This window comes from Cebus imitator, unplaced genomic scaffold (assembly GCF_001604975.1).
Source record: "Cebus imitator isolate Cc_AM_T3 unplaced genomic scaffold, Cebus_imitator-1.0 Scaffold218, whole genome shotgun sequence".
Lineage (NCBI taxonomy): Eukaryota > Metazoa > Chordata > Mammalia > Primates > Cebidae > Cebus > Cebus imitator.
In genome coordinates, this window is record NW_016107533.1 from 1,971,012 (window position 1) to 1,994,894 (window position 23,883).

The window sequence follows — 23,883 nt, forward strand, 5'->3', positions numbered from 1 at the left end:
CGGAGGTTGCGGCGAGCCGAGATCGTGCCATTGCACTCCAGCCTGGGTAACAAGAGTGAAACACTGTCTCAAAAAAAAAAAAAAGAAAGAAAAAAAAAAATTAACAAAGAAAACCTGAACTCTTCCTCTTTGTCTGGGTATCATTCTCAAGATCACTTGGTTTGGCTATGCCCCACCACAATCTTATTTAGAATTATAGCTCCCATAATTCCCACATGTTGTGGGAGGGACCCAGTGGGAGGTAATTGAATCATGGGGGTGGGTCTTTCCTGTGCTATTCTCATTATAGTGAATAAGTCTCATGAGATCTGATGGTTTTATAAAGGGGAGTTTCCCTGCAGAAACTCTCTCTTGTCTGCTGCCACGTCCGATGTGCCTTTCACCTTACACCATGTGGCCTCCCCAGCCACAGAGAACTGTGAGTCCATTAAGCCTCTTTCTTTTGTAAATTGCCCAGTCTAGGGTATGTCTTTATCAGCAGCATAAAAATGGACTAATATAACCACGCTCTTTCTTATTCCTCATAAGAGAAAGTGTTGAATCACAAAGAAGAAAGTCCTGAGGAAGTCCAAGCTTTAACAGATGAGGAAAGAAGAAGTGATCAGTCATCCAGTCATCCACTCTGTCTTCCCAAGTGTCTTCTCTTCTCTTAAGAGACAGAGTCCACCTGCCTATACCCAGGCAGGCCACCATCATGCCTTGCCATGATTATTGCAGTGAATCTCTAACTGGCCATCTACAATCCACTCTTGCTTTCCTGGCACATATATTCTTTACGTAAGGTCAGAGAAATAGCTTCAACAGACATTCTGACACCCATTTTTTTTAATAACTTTGATATCACCATCAAATCCCTGCATGACCTGAACTCATTTTCCTCTCCAGCATCATGTTGGCCACTCATCTTCCTCAGAAGCTTCAGTTATCATGGTTTTCTTTCAGCTCCCTAAATTGACCTCCAGATCATCACTCTTTGTCCTCACGTTTTAGTCTGGCCAGGAACTAGCTATTAGTCAGGTTTTAACTATTATGAAATGCCATTCATGAAAGCCTCTGCTGGCATTCAATAAATGTTGGGCAAATAAGCCAGTAATTCTAATCATGTGCTTTTTCCATTAAACTTATTTTTCTGATTAAAAATACATGTGTTGATAAGAAATCTAAAAGATACAGAAACATTTAGACAACAAAAATATACAGAGGTACCCATTCAGATCACTATTGCTATCATCTGATATTTTAAATATGCTTTCCATGTTATTTATGCTACTCCAATAAAAATTAGTAGTTTATTAATGATATTATTATTGCTCCTATAATGGATATTCTCTCATTTTTTTCTGTCAACTTTGGTCTGTGATATCTAAATTGAAAATAAAAAATATATTCTCAAAGTTTTGTCCTAAATTATTACAACCAACAGTATTTGAAAATGAAATGTGAAAACACAAGATATATATACACATTTATAAAGAACCAGCAGTTACAAAATGGCAGGCTGCTTGGATGTAACCTGCACAGAAACATAAATCTTAGAGATGTCTCAAAAACACTAGTCACTTGAGCATGGTGTCAGCCAGTATGCACAAAACATCAGCATCTCTCCCTGGCTGTACTTATGGTAGGACACTTATTAGGAAACTGGAACATGCTTCGGTCTGAGATATGATTTGCCTGGAGATGGTCTTTGGCTTGGAAGGCCCCATGCTCTTGGATTGCAGAGCAGGAGAACACCTAAAACCCCTTTGAGAAGAGCATATTCTAGCATAGCCCACCTCACACTCAATAACCTACAGGGCATGAGAGATGCTGTGGCTGGGATGAAGGAATCCCTCTGCAGCACCAACTCCTAGTGTCCTATCAATATGCTTTATTGTTCTAAAATCTTGATTTTCCTGATGGCTTTCACACACAGAAAAACAACACAGCCATTTATTGCCCATCAGAGCACCATGTTTGCTTCACTCGATAGCAAGGCCAGGAAATCCACCTAATCAAGGAGTCTCAGTGGCCTTTAGTGCTGCTCCCCACTCTTGGGTTAGTAATACTCAAGGCAGATTCAAACTTGAGCTTCAGTAGCATTCATTCATTGGCATGTGAGCTGCTTCTCCCTACTTTCTCCAAGCTAGTTGTACCGGATAATTACCTGGCTTCATGAAAATAAGAGGCACAGTCTTTGTGTTTCTGAACTGCAGTTCTGCCTCAGATGATATTCTAATTTTATTAGATTATTTTGTGCCTTGGTGCCATGTTAAGGTTCTTGTAAGCCTTCCAAATAACTATAATAGTCCATATGTCTTTGGCTAAAAACATCTAAAAGTCCATATGTCTATGCCTAAGTCCACTATGTTTCCCAAAGCCAGTGATCCTGGGACACAGGGAAGGAGAGAAATGAAGTTTGAACTTAAACTTTATTTCTCAATCTTCTGGGCCCAGTTTTGAATGTGTTTATTAAAAAATTCTTGTGGTGATGCAGTGAGGGTTGTGGTGTGAGGATGCTAATCTGCACGCCTATCTCAAGAATTCTAGGATGTCAGCATTTGTTCTTGGGTCTCTGTAGGAATGGTGAATGGAACTTTGGAACCTATGGTCAGGCAAGTGAAAGACTCAAGCTACTGAAAGTCTTAAAGAGGGTTTTCTCTGGAAAGAAGAGAATGTACCTGGATATACATGGATTGAACCATATTAGATGACAATTTGTAGGCCCCAGAGAGTAAGATATCAGCAGTTTTTTACTATTCAACTAATAAAAGAACCCAAGGATGTGAACTCCTTCCTAGGATATAGAGTCATTACAAATCCTCTGGGTTAGTTTTTGGGGAACTTGCTGTAATATCCTAGGCATGAGGGGAGACAAAGTTCAGAAAAACCAGGTTATTTTTTATAGGTTGAAATTGTGTACCTCCCGCTGCCATTTATATGTATAAATCGTAACACCCAGAGCTTCAGAACATGAACTTATTTGCCAATAGAGTCATTGCAGATGTAATTAATAATTAGTAAAAGTAATTAGTTAAGATGAGAACATGCTGGAGTAGGTTGGACTCCTAATCCAGTAAGGCTGTGTCCTCATAAAAAGGGAAATTTTACAGAGAAATCCACACAAGGAGAGCACCATGTGAAGGTGGCCAAGGAACCACCAGAGCTCGGAGAGAGGCCTCAAAGACATTCCTCCCTAGCACCTTCGAAGACAGCATGGCCCTGCCAACACTTCATCTTGACTTCTAGCCTCCAGAACCATGAGATGATAAATCTCTGGGCCACTCAGTTTGTGACATTGTGTTGTGGCAGCCCTAGCAAGTTAAAACATAATATTTGGGCTAAGAAAGCTCTGCTTACTTGAAAATAAGGCCTAAGGCTGGCTCAAAGCCCACACTCTTAGTTATCTGCAAAAAAACGTTTTCAACAGCCGAAAGTGTGGAGGGCCATGAAAGGAAGGAAGGACTTAGGTGAACCGGAGGGCTGTCTGTAATCAGACCAACATCTAAAAGTCCATATGTCTGTGCCTAAGTCCACAATGTTTTCCAAAGCCAGAGAGCCTAGAACACAGGGAAGGAGAGAGATGAAGTTAGAACTTAAACTTTATTTCTCAATCTTCTGGGCCCAGAAAGGTTGCCTGCAGAGTCTCCAAGGCAGCCTTCACTTTATATGACATTGTTGGGTTTAACGCACTGCTTGAAAAGGCCTTGAATATTGGATTTTGGATAAAGGCTTTCTGTCCTTTCTAGTCTGTAGATATTAAAGTGAAGTTATGATTTAATATGTGAAAAGAAAAATAGATTATTTTGCTAGCAAATTGGTTTTTTTTTTTTTTGGATCAACAATTTGGAGAAATGAATACAAGAATTGGTTGCTGGGAGGCACAGCATCAATCTCCAACAGTTGAGACCGAGTGTGGTGATGTAAGATAACACAACTCTGCATTTTCAATCTGGCTCTTTAAAAACAACATCAAATGTAAAATCCGCCAGTACTTGGCCTCCACTGATAAACAGTATTTTTTTTCTCTGTCTAAAGTGTAGTAAGGAACTACGGGTCTGATGGCTTCAGTAGTTGACAGAGTCTATCAAATTTTTATTAAAACCCCTAGAGCTGGAAACAATGAAGTGCAATTTACTGGATCATGAGCAGATTTTCCTTGAGGGGAAGAATATGCTCAGCATTGTTGCTTCTTTGCAAACAATCTTGCAGAATGGAAGCAGCTGTTTTGCACATTATTTTTGGGATAGAGAAATCTACCTTTTATTCTTTGCCTTCTTAAGTGGGCATGCAAAAATACACATCAACACACTCATATAACCTTCCCAACCTCACTCCTTAGGCTGTCTCTCTATTCCTCATTTGCTTTGTTTTCTTCTCTCTCCCTTTTTTGATTTGTGCTGCGAGGAGAGAGAGTTTCTTACACCTGAGCTTCTCCCTCCAGATGACATAAGGAAAATTACAGGGGAAAAGATCAGTTCCTGTTTGGGAGCCAGACAGCAAGTGAGGATCCTGGGAACAGAAAATGAACCATGGGCTCTTTGAGTTCAGAATGAGGAGGGGCAATTAATGAGTAGTCTGTTACTCATTCTCCCATGGGTAGTTGCTTCAGCAGAATCTGGGCTGTGTAACTGTTGAAGTTGCTGTGAGTTGATGAGCTGAGGTCCAGGGCTCCAGTATAGACATTACATAAATCAATGCCAATTTAAAAGGGAAGATTATTTTAACCTTGGAGTGTCACTTGCTATGTCTCAATACATAGTCCATTATTTAATCTCTAGGAAGGTTTCCCTCAGGCCCTGCTTCTCTCTGTGCTTATTTGCTACAGCCTGACCATCCAGCATGCTGCAAATTGCAAAATGAAACAACCTCAGTATCCAAAAACAGACAGGGGTAGGTGGTGGTGACATTGCCAATGGAAAACATGAATCATGCTCATCACAGCACATTTGGCTTTTCCTTTGTGAAGCTGAGGGTAAGGAGAAGATGGTTACAATACACAAGTATGGGGCAGTGTGGGTTCTAGAAAGGTGGATCCCACCATCTCCATCCTTCCTGGTAGGACCTCAGTGTAAGAGCTCTGACTACTCTCAAAGGAAACAATAAAGTGTTTGGTAAGTTATATTCCTTTAATTCGCAGATGCATCTAAAGCCTCTGACGCTAAATGCTTATAGTGCATCATTTGGGATAACAGCTATGCTCTCTTTATCCAGTCATACTCCAGCTTTAAAATCACATTTAGAGAACATGTGGACGAAATACCTACGAGCCTCTATTTTTTTAATTGCAATAATGTAACTGGGGTTCTTTTAGGTGAGTTAATAACTAACTTCAAAATACTGGTTTATGTCTAGGAAGATTCTCCACTCAGCTGCTCTGGTCAGCCTCCATTATTTTTTTTGAAATATAACCTTAAAGTTAAAAAATTTATATTCTCAACTTTAGACTCTAAAATATAAATGCTCCATATATCTTCATTTAAGGGAAAACTGACTCATCAGCAAGATAAACTATATAGCGAAGTAGTGTTGGGAGACCTGTAAAGATACAAGCTTTAAAAGTTTTGCGAGGGATAGCAAATATTTAAGTAGCTGAGTAGCAACTTGGTATATTTTATACCAAGGGTGATAGTAATATAGTGTGTTCTTTAAGTTTTTCTAGCTGACACTGTGACATCAGAGCCAACTTATTCTCACTATTTTGAAGCATTTATGATAAATCCTATTTTATAACAGCAGGTATCATTACAAGTATCATTAAATTGATTAAATTTAGACATGCTTCAGAGTTCTTTTTTTTCACTTGTGCTAAGCCTTAATATTTTGAAAAAGCTAGTAAAGTTCTATTAAAGAAATGTTTAATAAAGAAACATGAAATATATCCTAAACATTCTTCCTAATATAATACTCCCTAGAAAACCTAAATAAAAAGAGAATTTAAAATAGCATCACTATCAAATTTATAAAGTATGAAAAACTTTCCATATTTGATTTTAAATTTGTCAACCACAAATTACTTAAGTCTTTGTGTTGACCTTATTCTAATGAAAGAAAAATTGGGATTTTATAATTAGTTACCTAGTCATTTAACAAACTTTTTTGGCATATAGTGTCTCTTCGGGATTTCTAAACATAGAGGAATAACAGCTGTCAGAAAAATTTATAGGAAGGGAAAGCAAGAACATAGAAAAGAAAGACCTAAAGGGAAGTGTCTCCAGTTCTTTCTGTGGTGCAAGGAATCGAGAACGATATGTAAACAAGGCATCCTAATAAGTGGACAGAATGCCTCACACAGAATGATCATTGCCCAAATCTTTGTCACTGAATGATGAATCAATCAGTGATCTCACTTAGCTCTTCTACTCTTGGCTGCTACTCTATTGAGCTTTTGTAGAATCTGGAACAAAACTCCCTTGCTTTTGCCATTTGGATGCTTCCATGTCAGCATTCCAACTATCTCAAATATGATTTTAAAAAAACCTTGGGGAAATTAAACGTAGTTTCTCCTGAAAGGTGGGGACTCTCATTCTTGAACTGTAGTATGCAAATATTTGCTTGGGATTTTGGTGCAGCACCTATTGGTTTCGATAAGAAATCTATCACCTATTGTGCTACCCAGAGCTTCAAAGTAGCAAATAATTTCTTTCTGCCCTCAGAGAGGTTAGACACATGATATTATCAATGGCAGAACACAACTTTTTGCATTAACAAACTTTGTACACATTTTTTAAAAAATTTGTTTGGATAAAAACCTAGATTTGTATACTTAGAAAAATGCTTTTTTTATTTTTGGTTTTGGAAGCACAGCTTTCAGTATGAAAAGATGTTTAAATAAATGTGATCATGTATAAAAGTCTTAAAAGTTAGGAATTAATGTTTTTATATTTTTCAAAAATACAATCACATAAAATTTCTATGTATTACAAATCATGGAAAAAAAGAAGCCATACCTTGTTATCCTTGTTATAATATCCACCAAGAGTCTGGTGTATTCCTTGTATTCCAGGAGGTCCCTGTAGCATAAACAAATCAAAGAGAAATAATGTACACATTTACCAAAACAATGCATATTTAAATAATATATCTAAGAACTCTTGAAATCATATAGTGAAGAAAAAGGAAGTGTCTGTTTAGTGAAATATTCTGGTTAATAGAGAAATACATGGACATTAACTTATTATCAGGCTCATAAGATATTTCTAGGTTAAATCCATCATGAATCCAAAAAGAGGTCCTAAGTGGGAGTGTGTAACATTTTATCAGAAGGTCAACCACCAGCATATTCTTCATTAAAAAAAAAATTATACCCATAAAACACTCTCAGAGAAGAGGTTGTAACTCTTCAGTTTATTTTTGGCACTTCTCACAGGACTTTGATCAATGTACTATAGAACTGTGTGTTTCCACATGTTATTAACTTAGTAAATGTGGGAAAAATGTTTTTCTATTGCTTTGCTTTTTGGAATTAGTTGTATAAAAATTGGATGCACATGGACTTTTGGGCCAGAAAAAAATGTCTGCTATAAAACCTCAGACTTTAGACATTTAAATATTGGTAGTTTTCAGTTGTCCTGGAAATAATTCAATAAGCACTATGCTTGTCTTGAAATGGATAGGAAAGAAGCAAAGACATTTGGCTGTCCCTAAAGCTTCTAGGAAGAAAGAAAGAGAATAATTTTCTGCGTTTTTCAGGGATTACATTTTGGGTGAGGGCCATAAAAAACACAAAGATTAGCATTGTTTTAGATTAAGTAATTCAAGTCAAATAGCTTCCATAATCTCAGAAAAGAGACTGCAGGGAGATTGCATATTTTATCCAGATCTAAAAAGCTAGGAAGAGAGAAAATATTATAGAGGCCAGGTTCTTAACATGTTGCCTCAGAAGATAAGACACAGAAAGAGAATAATTAGGCAAAATAAAACAGCACCATTATATAAAGATTGTTATTTTTTAAAGAGAATGAAAGCTTCGAGAAGTGGAGAAAAATTTTAAGAAGCAATTGTTAGCTGCACTCACTGATACAGGTAACACCTTAGGTATACAGAAAAGATTAATGTTGGTTAACATTTACACCAGGTGTTTCTTATGAGGAGCTTGTGACTGAAGATCTCTTCTAATATAAAATCTTTGCATTGTTCCACTAAACATAGAGGGCACAAGAATGAGGTGATGGATACTTAGAAGCATGGATACTTAGGTTGATACAATTCTTGAGAAAATAATGGGCCTCACAAGTAATGGTGTTGCCTATGATTGGGAAGACAAACGATGCTGTTATCCTACTGAAACAATAACAGAGCTATTGTCAGAAGAGAATTCTCATGGCATTACATATACTTTATGTAACTTTTCACCAGCTAGCATTGTGTGAAGAATTCTAGGTCAGTTAGAGGAAGTAATGAAGAAAGTAATCATTGAGTGTGTGTGTGTGTGGCGGGGGTGGGGGGAGTTGTTACACAAAGTATCTAGCGAAGAACATGCAAGTTAAAATCTTATTCTTGAAAGTCAGGAGATATGAGGTTCCATACATATTGATTCTTCTGCAAATATATAATAAGGCAAGGAGGAATTTTAGACACTATATATAGGAGCATTAACAGGTGGCTTAGAGGTACGTATATGTATATAGCAGGCATTCAGTGAATGTGTGTTGATGACAAGGCTGATTAAATCAAAGAACAGTGATGAGGTAAGTAAATTTAACTTCATACATATTCTAGTTAAAAGAGAGATTCTTAATTATTATGGCTCTTAAATATAGCAGAACAATTAATAATGCAGTCTCTCAAATAGAGTAGCAGAATCCGTCAAATAATAGCAAACTTTTTTTTTTGTTGTTTTTTGAGATAGAGTCTCACTCTGTCACCCAGGTGGGAGTGTAGTGGCACAATCCCAGCTCACTGCCACCTCTGCCTCCCAGGTTCATGCAATTCTTGTGCCTCAGTCTTCCGAGTAGCTGGGACTACAGGCATGTGCTATCACACCTGGCCAATTTTAGTATTTTTAGTAGAGGTAGGGTTTTACCATGTTGGTCAGGCTCATCTCAAACTCCTAAACACAAGTCATCCACCTGCCTTGGCCTCCCAAAGTGCTGGGATTACAGGCATGAGCCACTGGAGCCAGCCAATAGCAAACATTTATATAGTGCTTATTATGTGCCAAGCATTATAGCAGGAGTTAACTTATTTAGTTCCTACAATGACACATGAGGAATGTCCCATCATTCTTTCTGATTCAAAGATAAAATGAGGGTTGGAAATGTTTAACTGGTCCAAAGTCACAGCACTGGTAAGTGGCAGAGCTAATGCTTAACATCAGCATTGGGCCCAGAGCCAGCTCTTGTCTACTCTATTATCTTCACTTAAAGGCAAACTTGGCCAAAAATCACTTTTGCAGTAATATTCTTATCATGATTATGTGTATGCCCTAGAGAATACTGGGTGATTACTTTTCTATGTTCTATTTACTTTACTGAAATTGAAAAAAAAATCAACAAAACATGTATGTAGCACTGCTGCCACGTACTTCACTGTGCTTGGTGCAGGAGGTGAGAAAGTGAGCACTTTACCTTTAGCTGTACCCCTACCGTGTAGTTGACAGAGGTCCCTTTATCTACTCCTTGTGTCTCCCATCTATGTTCATACAGTCTCTTAACCCATGTTAGGGAGATTATCCCTGAATATTACAAAACATTTCTCCTAGTCTGTGACTGTATTCAAATGCATTCTTTCTTTCTTTGTACAGGTTGGAGAGCAGGTAGTCTGAGATATAAGAAGTGTAAATCCTCTAAAAGGTTCTGGGAAGCACTAAGGAAAAGAAGCTGGAAAACAAATCTGTGTTGGGGTTTGCATGGTATAAAACAGGTAGCAGTGTAAATGAGAATAGTAGAAACAATAGAATGATAATGACTTGTAAAAAACTGGGTGAAATGGGATATGATCCTTTATAGACTGGTCATCTGCCCACAGAGGATAGCTGTATTTCAAAAGTGCACTATACACTTCTCATTCAGGATCCTGATCTGGCTGCTGCTGAGCTTACCACTGAGGGTAAGGTGGGAGACTATGTGTGGCTCAGTGCAGCTGCTCCCTCTAAAAACAAAGGCAAGGGCACAACTCACTAAAAACAATGCCAAGAGCCATGAGGCTATAGAAAAGGTTGAACATTATTATTCAAATATCCACAAGATTAATAAACCATTAAAAATTACTTGCACATTTTCATATGTTCTGTTTTTGTCACAAAATATCTTATCTTCAAAGTAGTACTCAAAGTGGGTTTGATCTGAAGTTTCAGATCAAAAGGGAGGCCAACTACTTAATTCTGATGATGACCATTTATGATGACATTTTCTTTCTTACTTTTCTAGTCACTGGGATGTTTGGGAACCACAAATTCCAAGTCTAATGTAACAGAAATTTATAGCCAACAGTCCACCCCGCAGGCAATACAAACTCTCCCAGCTGGCTGAAGGAACCCTGCAGAGACTGAAAAGAGACACCAATTAGAGTCTTCTGGAAGTGCCCCTCTACTCAGACTATAGTCAGTGAGGCAGTACCTCACTTAGTTGCTCTAAAGCTGTCAAAGATAGTGGCCATAGATAAGCTCCTTGCGTTTAAATTGCAAACACAATTCTGTTTACAATTGGAAAACAATATAGACCTTGGGGTTTTGGAACTGGTGGCTGTCCTATAGCCATATTCCAAGAGCTGTGCTATTTTTCTATCTTCCATTCTGGTATGAAACATGGCTGGAGAAGATCCAAGGAGTTATCTGTTTCCAAGTTTAGCTAGAGTTGTCTGTCTTGCAGACTATCAATCAACTCTGAGAGAGAAGTTAAAGACTTGTGGTAAGTGACGATCTCTTGGCATGACATGGTGTTAGTAGATGCTCTAGGGCACTTGATAAAACACTTTCTCTGAGGTTTGCATTTACAAGGACCCATCAAAAAGACACTTAGACCCAGGCCCAGTGGTGAAGGGAGGCCAACTGCAGAGGGCATGTCAGCCTTGGCTAATGCTCTTAGGAGCTCTACTAAGAAAAGTGGTTGAAGGTTTATGGAAAGAAAAAATGGCCCAATATCTTGTTCATAACAGTGACCTACAACATGGCTGTACACAAGTCATGGCTATCCAGTATCTATGTTTTATGGAGCTTTGTTTACTTTATTTGTATGGGATTGGGATATATAGGACATCTGGATTAATGTGGTAAGTACACAGTTATAGAGCAGCTAAAAAATGCTAATGAATTCCAGGGAGACACAACATTCAGAACCCAACTGTATTGATTCATAATTATCTGAGAGGCCTATAAACCTAGTGTGGATAGAGATCCTGATGTCGTTTCTTACTGCAAAGAACTACAGCAAGTATGATAAAGTGAATTAAAGCTATATTCAATTTGGAAAGTATGTACTCTTAGCAATAGTTCTAGCAGCTTTTAAATAGTTTTTGGCTTAAATCTTGCTGGAGGTGGAAAACAAATACCATGATGTCTGCCACTGGACTTGTCAGACGCACAGTGTAAAAATAATGAGTTATTTGCATGATTATTCTCTTAGTAGATTTCAGTTTTGGCCGCACATTCCCAAAGTTTAAATTTGGGAAGAGTTCTCTGTTAAAACGATAGTCCTTAGCCCTAGTCCTAGCTGCATTTTCACTTTTTAGCCAATTTACCCAGTATGTTTAGCTTAAAGAGCCATATTTTTTACCTTTTCTTCCCTCACTGTTCTTTGCCATAAGCTGCCTGGGCAAGTCAGAGCTTGAGCCTTCTGATTCAGCTTCAGCACACCCTGCACATTGTGGGTCAGGGTCTCTGTGGCTCCGTAGTCAACTCCCCTGCTCACTCTCTGATCCTCACTCCTGAACTATTTTCTTTTCTCCCTTTTCTCTAAAAATACCCTGCAGCTCTTCATCTTTGTTGACTGGTCTCCTTGAGCCATCCAGATGCCACTTAAGCACCATAGCTCTTCAATCTCCTATTGGAAGCTTTTTTCAGGATAAAAATATATATTTTCAGGTTACATACAACTGCTTTTGGCCCTGTGGGTTTTCAAATAATTCAAGAACAACCTTTGAAATACCAGAAACTTCCGTGAAGGAAGTTGTACTAACCAATTCTCTTCAAAAGTGCTAAAAAGTAGCTTTTCTATAAGAACAGATAGAACACTTGTTGGAAAGTCCTTTGGACTAATTTGCAAGAAACCTTTCTGATGTTATAATGGCTTGTAAAAAAAAGCAGAGATCAGTAGTTATTTTTCCCTTTGTATGAAAAAAAAAAAAAAAAGCCATTAGGAAGCCTGAATTCAGACGTAGGAATGTTGAGATGAAGCAATAATAATGGTTGGAAAAGATAATGTCAAATGAGTTTTTCTCTCTTTTATGTTTCCCTCTATGACACATTATATATAACTTAGTAATGCACGTTTACATTGAGTATAGTGGCTTATGTACATGTTTGTATTTTGTTGTGACAAAGACTTTGTGAAGGCAAGGAGTTTTGATCCTTTTAAACTCAGCACAATACCGTCTGCGGTATCTCTCTCCCATCACCAGCACCAAATGTTTGTTAAATTCAGTAGAGTCATTGCTTTTATAAGAAAAACTCTGTGGAGAAAGCCAGTTTTTTGCTTGTTGGTTTTGGTTTCAGTTAGAAATGGTATTAAACAGAGCAAAGGGCTTGCTGCTTCCAAATTTATAGAAGACAAGAACAACATATTTAGATTAACCTTAGAATGTGGCTAGTTAATTGAAAGCATAGCTATCGTGAGCTCCAGTTAAGTAGAAAAGAGCTCCTGGATGGATTTTTGGACTTGAATTACAACATATAAAGTTGTACAGTAACTCTGAGGAAAAAAATCAATAATGTTCTTTAGATAGAAAATATTTGAGCGCTCAATTTCTTTTTTTTTTAATCACACATCTTTTACTTTGTGTTAATATTTGCTCAAAATGAATTTTTTTTCAGTGTCTCTGGGGTTTAATTACATACATCAAACAGTTAAAATTATAAAAATCCATTGTAATGGATTTTTTTTTCTGAGAATGCTTCTGCTATAAAATTTTAGTAATGAAAGGGATGCCAAGACCTCCTCCCCACCAAAAAACAAAACACCAAAAACAAACAAACAAAATAACAATTACTAGAAAGTCTTGAAGTATAAAATGTGATTCCTAAAGCCAAGAGCAGATTCAGTGAGTGTTTATATTATTTGTACATTTTGATATAGAGACTTCAAACTCTCATACTTGGGATTAAATGGGCCACCCTAGGGAATATGGGCCAGATAAATGAAATTTAAAGGTTCCTGGGAGGAGCTCTTTTTCCTTCAAATATCTTGCCTACTCTCCAGATTATGCCCAAAATGTCTTAAAGTCTTAGGTTTTTTTTTTTTTTTTTTTTTTTGGTGTTAGGTTGTATTGCCAGATCAAATGCAAATGTTCCTGGGAGATGTAATACTAACGGTTCATGTTTTCACAGCTCTGGATAATTCTAAAAGTAATTTAACTTATATTTTCTTGGGTGGCAGGGTAATGGGACTGTAAAATGCATTATCTTATATGATTCTCATAATAACCAAGTAAAGTGGGTATCATTATATTTTCTATTTAACAGATGGAAAAACCAAGAGACTTTTCCCCAAACCACACGAATGGTAGAACAAAGTCCAAAATCACTCCATTCTAATAGATTCATGTGAACTGTTCATTACGTATTTCCCAAGAGCAAGGCGAGTAGGACAGAAAAAGAAGAAGAATAAAGGGATGGCCCTTGGGGGCTAGGGACAGGAGAAGACAGCACCAAGGAGGAAAGAGCACCAAGGAGGAAAGGGTGGCTGAGGACTCTGCAGACTGCATCTCTGCCTCCACCATCATTAGGCTGAGGGCTCTCACTTTATGGAAAGAGGCTCTGAGAAACGAAGTTATTTCTTATGAGCCAAGTCTTTAGGTTAACTTGGTTTGTAAGTGGTGGGGACTCAAACGGAAATAAGCTCAGAGAAAATTCGTGTTTCAGTGCTAATTTGATGGACATGCATCCTTCATTGGTCCACACAAAAGAGTATAGTTATGAAACTTGGATGCTCTCAATTTTAAAATAGATATTTTCAAGTATGTTTGTTCACACTGAAAATAGAATCTGATGAGTTTTTCCAGATGATGAATATGTACTATATATGCATATATTTAGGCCAACATTCTTAGGTGGATGAAGTTTCTTTACAAAGACTGTTAACAGAGGAAAATAGAAAGGAGGGGAGCAAAGCAGATAGAAGAAAAATTTACAAGCAGGTGATAATAAAAGAGGAAAAATATCAACCCTTTTGCCTTAGAAATGGTAGGTCCTAAATCTGAGAGAGAAAGACAAAAATAATAAGATGGCGGCAAATAATGATTAAATGAGGATGATAACAAAAATATTAATAAATAATAGTTACCCTTTGAAAATGACAACTGTGTGGTAGGTACATACATTATTATAGTTAGCTCTTACAGCAATCCAGTGAAGTGGTGTTTTTCTTATTTTACACGTAACACAAGACTAAATATCTGACTCAAGGTCATATAAATAGTAGACAAGAGCTAGGTTTCAACTCAGATCTGTCTAACCCCACAGCCTTGATCTTTTAACTCTTTCCCTTAAACCACCTCACAGTGAGAAGGATGATAGGAAAATAAAATATCAGTCATATTAAAGCTGGTTTTTAGAAAATCAAGAAGGGCATTGTGTGGTGAAACATCACAGGATTAATGAGACACACAATACTAAGGGTCAAGCAAAGAGAGGTCTGAGACTTGCTGTAGATATGCCTTTTGAAAGGGCCAGACACTGTGGCTTACACTTGTAACCCTAGCACTTTGGGAGGCTGAGGCGGGCAGATTGCCTGAGCTCAGGAGTTTGAGACCGGCCTGGGTAACATGATGAAACCCTGTCTCTACTAAAATACAAAAAAATTAGAAGGGCATGGCGGTGTGCACCTGTAGTCCCAGCTACTCAGGAGGCTGAGGCAGGAGAATTGCTTGAACCGGGGAGGCAGAGATTGCAGTGAGCCAAGATCATACCACTGCACTCGGCTGCATTGAGCAACAGAGCAAGACTCCATCTACAAAAAAAAGAAAAAAAAGAAAAACACTTGGATGACAAGAAGAGTCAAGAGGAAAGTGACCAGAATGGGAACTAGGGAAGGGTAAGAGATAAGAGAGAGAAATAACATGGAGACACAGGGAAGTTCAAAACCATGGAGGGCTCCTATTAGAGAGAGAGCAGGAGAAAGAAACGAGCAGAGTTAGGCTGAGAAGGAAAAGGAAGAAAGTCGCCAAGCTCAACTAGCATCTTAAATAACTTCTGAGGTTTCAATAACACCAAATGAAGACTAAAGAGCTGAGGCACTTATAAGATAGTGGAAGAAAAGCAAAAATAAATATAGTCAAAAGAGGTGAGATAAAATAATAGCTAATCAAGAGAGTATATTGTTTGGGGATGATTTTGGTGTACAGAAACTCCAATGAGCATGAAATTGCAGTGGAGAACAGTTATGGGAAAGTTGTCACACTCATAGAAAATGAAATATCCTTCGCTTAAGACTGCAATAGTGCCACTGTATTCTGTTATGGAGGAGAGATTGTGTATTAGCATTGCAGGAGTCTGAAGGATTTAAGTGATATAATACAATGGCTTAAGCATTTATCAAGGACATCTTTTGCGAATCTCCCCTACAAAAGATAATAGTTTAGCTGGAAGCTGGCAGCGACATGCTTATTCTTGGTGAATGTCTGAAAATTCTAAGCAGTGCTGTGATCCATGATCTTCTCTTGTCTCAGCTAGTTTTTCCCCCAGTTTGGCATATACTGGCACCATACCTTGAAAGATCTATAGCTCCTAAGTGTCTCAGTCTAAAATATCGCTAGCATCCGTGGTTCACAAGTTCAGAAACAGTGCGATTAACAGGTGAAGGATTGTGGCAAAGGCAGCTCTGGATCTTGAATGAGAATTTTTCACATCTGCCACTTTGGACATTTTTCAAACTCGTTCCCCTGTGTATTCCAGGAAAGTGCTCACTTGAGCTGGGCTTGTCTGCTTCTGGCCTGCATACTGAGCTGTGTAATTGAGGGAACTCAAGCATAGGCCGTTTATGGTTGTATGAATAAGCAAAATACTCAATATGTGATCTGATTGTTTTCCAAAATTGCGCAGTCCCTGGTTTCACTTGCCATTTTGGAACAGAAGTGGGAGGACGAGACTGTGACAGTGAACGCATTCAATGAGTATAATTAACTCATTTCATAAAAGCAGATTTTCTAAATGATGCTAGGAAGCATGTAGGTTTTTTAACACTTTGTTTTCCAAGGCAGAAAAAAAAAATATCTTTAAAGGCACTTATTTTCCCAGATATCAACCTAATTGGTGTAAAGCCCACTGCCTTACTGATACAGTGGGACATTTTGACTGATTTCCACAGCATGATAGTTAGAAGTAAAAAAAAAAAGATTCCTCCCATAATGCTGCCATTCTGCTTATCCATCCATAAAATGTTTCATACTCATCTCTCCCCAGTATGTCCTGAAAAAGGAAACATATTGTCAGTGTCCTGCAATATAAAGGAGCAGCAGGAATCTTTAGAGTGCCTTGCCACCCACAGATGCAACATCAATGACCCAGCACAAGGTGATAAAAGCCACAGGGGCATGAAAACTAGCAAGGAGGGGAATGTGTGAAACAAATTATTTGCATCCAGTGGTGTCTTCAAAAGGTCACCACCAACAAAAATCATACCTTAGGAACAACTGTGCTTCCACTCCCTTGTCTGTCCTCAGGAAGTTTTCAATATGCCATTGCAATCTGGAGGAAAGTTGGCTTACATGGACACCACAGGCATCCTGCACTTATGAATGCTTTGGGTTTTCATTTACTGTAATTAAGTGATAACGTTCATTCTCTTTAAAAGTGTCGGTAGAATAACAACTCTTCCTGAGTAGAGAAAATGCTGCTTCCAAGGCACACTGCTGGGACTTATGAACCAGGCTGATGGCACTGGCTTATACACTGCAAAGTTACATAGAGGCCAAGGGCATGTGCACAACTTGAATACCTGGGGATGTTCTGGACAGCTCTGGAATCATTGGGTGATTGTGGTCTTCACTTTCAATTCAAATGTGTGATGTTAAAGTTTCTCCCTGATCTATAGATTGTACTAATGATAAATCTACAAATGACAATTCTTGGCTCAACTGAACCCCCATGGTTATAGAGAGTGTGCTCAGGAAAGTTCTAAAAAATAGTTAATAATTTTAGTTTTAAAACATGTGGCTCCATTCCACAAAGGATTTCAGTCAAAGGAGAAAATACTGATGATATCAGCCAGTGAAGAAGTAATCACTGATATTAACTGTTACTAATCCCATAGAATGGTTTTCCTGTTTCTTAAAATAAATTTGAACTATTTTAAGCATGCTGAAAAGTACAGAAAATAATATAAATTCCAATGAGCCCACAATTCTATGTTGTCAAATATTAACAATTTTGCCATATTTGCTTCAGGTCTTTTTACTTTTTAATGAATTCATTACAAACATAGCTGAAGACTCTTTGAATCTTATTTTCTGCCAACTTTTCTTCCATGTTTTAGGTCCCCTAGACAATGCTGAAAACTTGTTGCTTCTCTAGTTATATAAATTCCTTCAGTCTTTTCTTTGATAATACTAAGTTATAGTTACTGATGTGCAGAGAAAACTGACTGCACAAATTGGGCTGAGTGCCTTATTCATTAGGACCCAGAATTTTCTTATTATTAAAATGAAGATAATCTTTTCTTGCCTACCTCACAAAGTTACGCAGCAGTTAAATTAAGTACAGTATGGAGATCCTCTTGAAAACTACGTCATTAAATGCAGACTATAGGATTATTTAGGAAACAAGTCTCCCTTTCTGAAAATTAAGGTTCTAATAAGACTGATTGGCACTTGACTTCTCAAACCTTAATGTAAGAAATGATGTTTAGTCCATGCACTATCACAATTCATTACAAGTTTGGTGAACAGATCAAGGTCTCATCTTTGCTGTAAATAACACGTCAGTCCAGATGTCTTAATAGTTGGTTTTGAGAACATAATACAAGATGAAACAAGTAGTCAGTGGCTGTACAACTATTCTTTTCTACCATAATGTTACCACAATTAGCAAAAAACATAGGAGGTCAGAAAGTGACTAATAATATCCCACTACTGCTGTCCAGAGGGAGATAAAAAGAGAAATAATTAGAAAATCAAACCCGAGAGCTAGTTTTCAAAATCTCAACCTGATACCCCCAGCTGCCTCACATGCATGTCTATATATTCTGTGGTGACACAAGGTGACACTGAAATTTTAGCAATGTTGACAACAGCTGTTTTGTCTGGGACCATTACCCCAGGAGGGACAAGTGGCAATAAATATGATTAACTAGCCATGTCTCCATTTTACAGGTCTTATGTGTCTATATTTTTAAATCTGAAAAAAGTGTCATCTTACTTTTTTTTAAAGAAATGAAATTCCTACTCCCATTGACTCAAATTAATTGTTAGGCTCATTTTCTCTGAAGATATTACATTAGACAGAAGAGACTGCAGTTCTCTTGCTGAAAGGGAAACTGAGAAACATGACAAAGCCCTGATCAGTTCAAGGCTTGTAGAAGGGATGTTAAGAATTTGAATTGGATTCCCACTGACACATGATGAGCTTGAAGATGCATGTAGTCATATTCAAGGTATTTTGAGGGTATTTTAACAAGTTAAATGTTTCATTGAGACAGTTTTTGTCGCCTGCTTTATTCAGGAATCCAAAAGTGTGTTTTGGGACACTGAATTGTTTTAGAGGTGGATCTTGCTATATGCTGGAAATAATAACCTTGCACTTTCAGTTTTCAGTGCATAGTAAATAAAGTTGGAGACAAAGATATACAAGTTGAGAATAATGATGGACAACAGGGCACAAATGCAGGAAGGCATTTAGTTCTATGGCATTTTGGGGGCATGTACTTTTGTTGTCACAACTGTTCAACTGACTCAACCTATAGCCTATCAGAAAGGAAACATCAGATTAACTGTGGATAACCAGAGAAGACTGACTTAGATGTGATAAATTCTCCATCTCTAATGACTAATGTGATATCCAATGGATTCAGTCAAGACTGAAATTAAATGGGCTATAATCAAACCTTTGTCAATTCTCTTGTTTTCTCTCAGCAAATAAGTCTATTCCCTGTCTACTCAAAGACTAAAGATGATGGGCTTAAAATGATATTACCCTCAGATTAATTTATTTCAATCAGTAGGTACAGTAATTTCATCACATAAAAAAATCAAACCGCTGCAGATACACACACACACACTCTTACAAAAGGGAGATGTATGTAACTGGTTGATTATTTCACGGCCACTTGTACCTCTCCACTGCCCCTCTTCTCATCTATTCTTATAAGGCCATATGTGACGAAGCCATTCAGTTCCCAGACCTTTTACGGCACTATTCTTTTCTTAGCTCCTTTATGTTTATTGAATATATCAAGACTTTCCTGACCTGAAATCCTTTGCATGTCCTGATATTTCTGTTTGGAAAGTTCTTGCTCTGGCCATCGCATGGCCAGCTCCTTCTCAAGGAATGTCATCTCCTCAGAGACACCTCCCTAGACCATCTCAATGAGATGGTAATGAGGAAAACACCTCTTCCTTCCAAATCATTATCACATTACCCAGTTTATTCCCCTCATAGCACATCACTGTAAACCAAAATTGTTTTGTCTATTCATTTAACTGCTTATTAACCATTGGTGTACTGCCCCACGACAGAGAGTAAATTATAAAGAAAGGTAGAGACCTTGTCTGTAGTTTGTTAATGCTTTGTGTTTTAAACCACTGTATATTCAATGTTTGTAATAGTAATTAACATATGGTAGATAGCCTATAAGTATTTATTAAATGAATTAAATTTTACACTCTAAATGTACTCTTTTAACTATGTATTTACTCTTTTAACGTAATTATAACGTTCAGGACTGTGCAATGATTCATGCTTTAAAGGTAGAAGTTCTTCTACATTGAAGTTAAAATTAAAATAGAAACATGAGTGTACATGTTTTAAAACAAACTGCTGTTTTAGAAAAACAATACATTTTATTGGAGTAAGCGCCCACTAAATTAATGCTGCAGAGTTTTATTGGTATTTTACAATAGAAAGGCATTTTAGAGATCCATGAAGTAAGTATGGATTTTCACCTCAAAAGAGCATCAAGTTGACATTGAAAATGACTGCTGATGAAATATCATTTACAATTAAATTTCAAGATAAGCATAAATGCAACAAAATCCTGAAAATAATTTTTAAAAAAATCATATAGATTTATAATAAGCTTCAAACAACGAAAAATTTCCACTCCCGCGACATCCTTCAAAGAGCTATTGCCTTTCTTTACAGCTTTCCAAATGGAAACGGTAGATGGAGCTGCTGCCCCACGTTACAAATTTTTTGAATTTCTGTTTTCAACCTAAATTGCTGTGCACACAAATGTGACAAATTGAGCCCACTGCTCAATTCTCATACAGCAATAATGAAACAATGCGTAAAAACAGTACCAGAAGAAAAAAATGAAGGAAAATAAAAATCCTTGCCTGTAACAGAAATAATAACACATTTTTAAATTAATATGGCTTTTAATAAACGTTTTTTCCAGTAATGATGAATGAAAAGTAAAGTAAACGTCAAATGGGTGGGCTAATGCCTACTTCCTTTAATGGCTCATTTGTTAAATTCTCCTGCTTTCTCTCCTGCTCCGCCTCATTTCCGGCTGCTTTCCTCTCTTTTCTAAAGAAACTAAAAACCAGAATACTTTGAAATAAACGAAGGCATTCCAAGTCTTGAGGCTTTCCAAGTCTTATTATCATAACATAAGTCCATTACTTTCCATTGCTTATGCTACTCAGATAACTGGAAGGCTTTTTAAAAAGTCAAACATTGTTCTAGGTGTGATGTTTGAGGAAGGCTGATCGTAGTTGAACTGTAAACTAGAAGCTTGTCTTTCACACCTGTAGTCTGGTAGAATAAAGGTTTAGGGAGTAGTTTCAATTCTGTCTTCCCTGCTTGCAGGATCTTGGGCAAATTACTTGACATTTCCAAGTATCATTTACTCCATTATAAAAAGAAGATAATTTCTACTTTTCAAGATAGTGGTAAGGATTCCTATGACACTGGAAATGCAGTACTTAATTGCATATGGCATGATGCAAAGTGATGGTAATAAATTCTCCTGGTCTGATTCATCCCTCTTTCCTCTGAACCTGTTTCCCCAGGAGTTGGTGCTATTTCCTTCCCAAGGGAGATGACTAGCTCTCTCATACTGAAAAACTGCTTTCAGTCATAATCTTTATGTATTCAAAGTTGTTATAAATCCAAGAGATCTCTACATAATAGTTTCCCTCCAGTGAGGAATATTTGCTTAGGACAAGTTGGTAGAAGTTATTTGGGAGACTTTGGGAGCTTTTTCCTTTAGGTATAGGTAAGATCAGCTCTGCTTTTTAGAAAGAAATTGGACAAATACTTTACAAAAATATGTTGTGGCTAGCTCTGTTAACCAGGTTAGTCACTGCTTATTGACAAGCACTCTGATTACGAATACTTTTATCATATGCATATTGCATGTGTATAAATTTCCTATAAGTCACTGGGTGCCGTGGCTCATGCATGTACTCCCAGCACTTTGGGAGGCCGAGGCAGGTGGATCATGAGGTCAGGAGTCCGAGATCAGCCTGGCCAACATGGTGAAACCCCATCTCTACTAAAAATACAAAACTTATCTGGGTGTGGTGGCATGCTCCTGTAGTCCCAGCTACTCGGGAGCCTGAGGTGAGAGAATTGCTTGAACTGGGAGGTGGAGTTTGCAGTGAGCCGAGATGACCCCACTGCACTTCAGCTTGGGACAGAGCGACACTTCCTCTCAGAAAAAAAAAAAATCAAATAAGCCTTATAAGTCTTTCTTAAAGACAGACACAAAAAGTTGGTACTGAATATGGGGAGCTAAATTAGAGTAATATATATGACTTTCCATGAAACACTGATTCACAAAGATAACTTAATAATGTTAGTTTAATAAAACTACTTTTAGTAAATTTTCCATTATTAGAAATATTTTTTCCCTAAGGGATATAGTGTTTCAGGGGACAAAAGGTTGTCCTCTTACACATACACACACACACACACACACAAACACATACACTTAGCTAGCTGTAGGAAGTTTTTTTTGGTAAACAAGTTGTCTTTTTGGTATAAACATTTCCTAAAAAAGTGAGAATATACAAATTTGACTTCAGAACAAATAAGCGAAAGGATTGGTTAAAACCCTTTAATTATCTGAATTGCTTCAGGCCATTGGGACTTTTCCTTTCAATTCAAATTTCCTTTCAATTCAATTTCCCTTCAATTCAAGATTTTTAAAGTCTTCACTGACACTCCCCTAAATAACAACCCTATGTTTGATTTAGGAAACATCTTAAACTCCCAAAGGGAAGAACATTTTCTTATAAAGTATATTGTTATTAAAAAAAAAAAAAATTCATGCCTCCTGGTAATTCCTATTCCTTTGTTCTTTGCAGACAATCACACTGACTAGAATAAAGTCTCTCTCCAACTTTCCCAAAGACTAATTGCTCAAACATAATGTTAAAACTATATGAAATATTCACTTATTTGAGGGATATTACATAGTATTTAATTGCTGTCTGATAAGGGAGATAAAATTAAAATTTTTTAAAAATACACTTTTCATTGTCATAAAAACACATGCTTCAGGTTTCTCACATACTGGCCACTGGAGTGAGGCATACCCTAAGTCCAATAACAATTAGAAAAATTTTAGGTCCTACCAACCCATCTCTTAGTCTCTTCTTGCCTTCCTTCTTGCTATGAAGTAGGGCTCATGTCACAAAGGGTCCAATATTGGAAAAGACAAATAAATGAAAAACAACAATGTTTTGATCTAAAAATATCCAAAATTAAGGGAGAACATCTCTTAAGCTATTTGTAAATTGTAATAAAATACAAATAGCTCCCTGGGACATCCTAAGAGATAACAAATGCTCTGCTGATACTTTAAAAACAGTGAATACTATGATAGCAGCAATGAAACTTGCTAACTCTCTCAACACCCCAACCCCAATGTGCCCCTTGAGTGACTTACCAATGACGTTTGGCCATGGAACTCTCCAGCATAGGACTCTTCACACATTGTCCTAGCTTTTCATGACTTGTGGAGCTTCACAAAAGGTTCGCCAGGACCCTGCCTGCCCTAACTTTATGACAGCTGGCCTAGTACTGTGTTTACACTGCCTTGTGGTTGCCAGCCTGTCCCCACTCCCCAGAGGTTCAACTCTATAGGCGTCTGTCCAGGATGCTTTCCTCTGCCACCTGTACCTACCTTGCTCCCTCCTCCCCTTCTATGTGCTTTACCGGACAATCCACCTGAATTTTTATACTTCAGGTTTCCTTAGGAAACCACCCTAGCCATTGCATACTCTTTCTTGCTCACATTTTTGTGAACTAAACTTGACTCTCCTAGAAGGCAAGGGCAGTGTCTTACCCATTTTTAAAGCCCAGCTCCCAAAAGTGTAAGGCACATGGTAGGCCTTAAATGTTGGTGATACTGTTGAATGATGTAAATAAGATTTTCTTAGAGCTCATTCTCTCAAAATATTAGTTATTATGACCTTGAAAAGACTGATTTTGAAGAACTGTTCATTTCAAACCATTTGGGAAACAACAGTCCTCTTTCTAAAGTACATAATATTTAGAAGAATTAAATGTGAAGGTGGCACAGAAAAACGTGGGGAATGAATTATTTTATCTTTCTTTTCTTCCTTTTTTTTTTTTTTTTTTTTTTT

At 37.4% G+C, this 23,883-nt stretch overlaps 1 protein-coding gene across 1 annotated transcript in view; it reads right to left on the minus strand.

Moving 5' to 3' along the window:
- COL19A1 (collagen type XIX alpha 1 chain) overlaps positions 1-23,883 on the minus strand; it is a 338,927-nt gene that overhangs the window by 90,381 nt on the left and 224,663 nt on the right. The window contains exon 16 of the mRNA XM_037746028.1: positions 6,930-6,992. Coding sequence (XP_037601956.1) covers positions 6,930-6,992 — 63 coding nt within the window. The remainder of the gene's footprint in view (positions 1-6,929; positions 6,993-23,883) is intronic.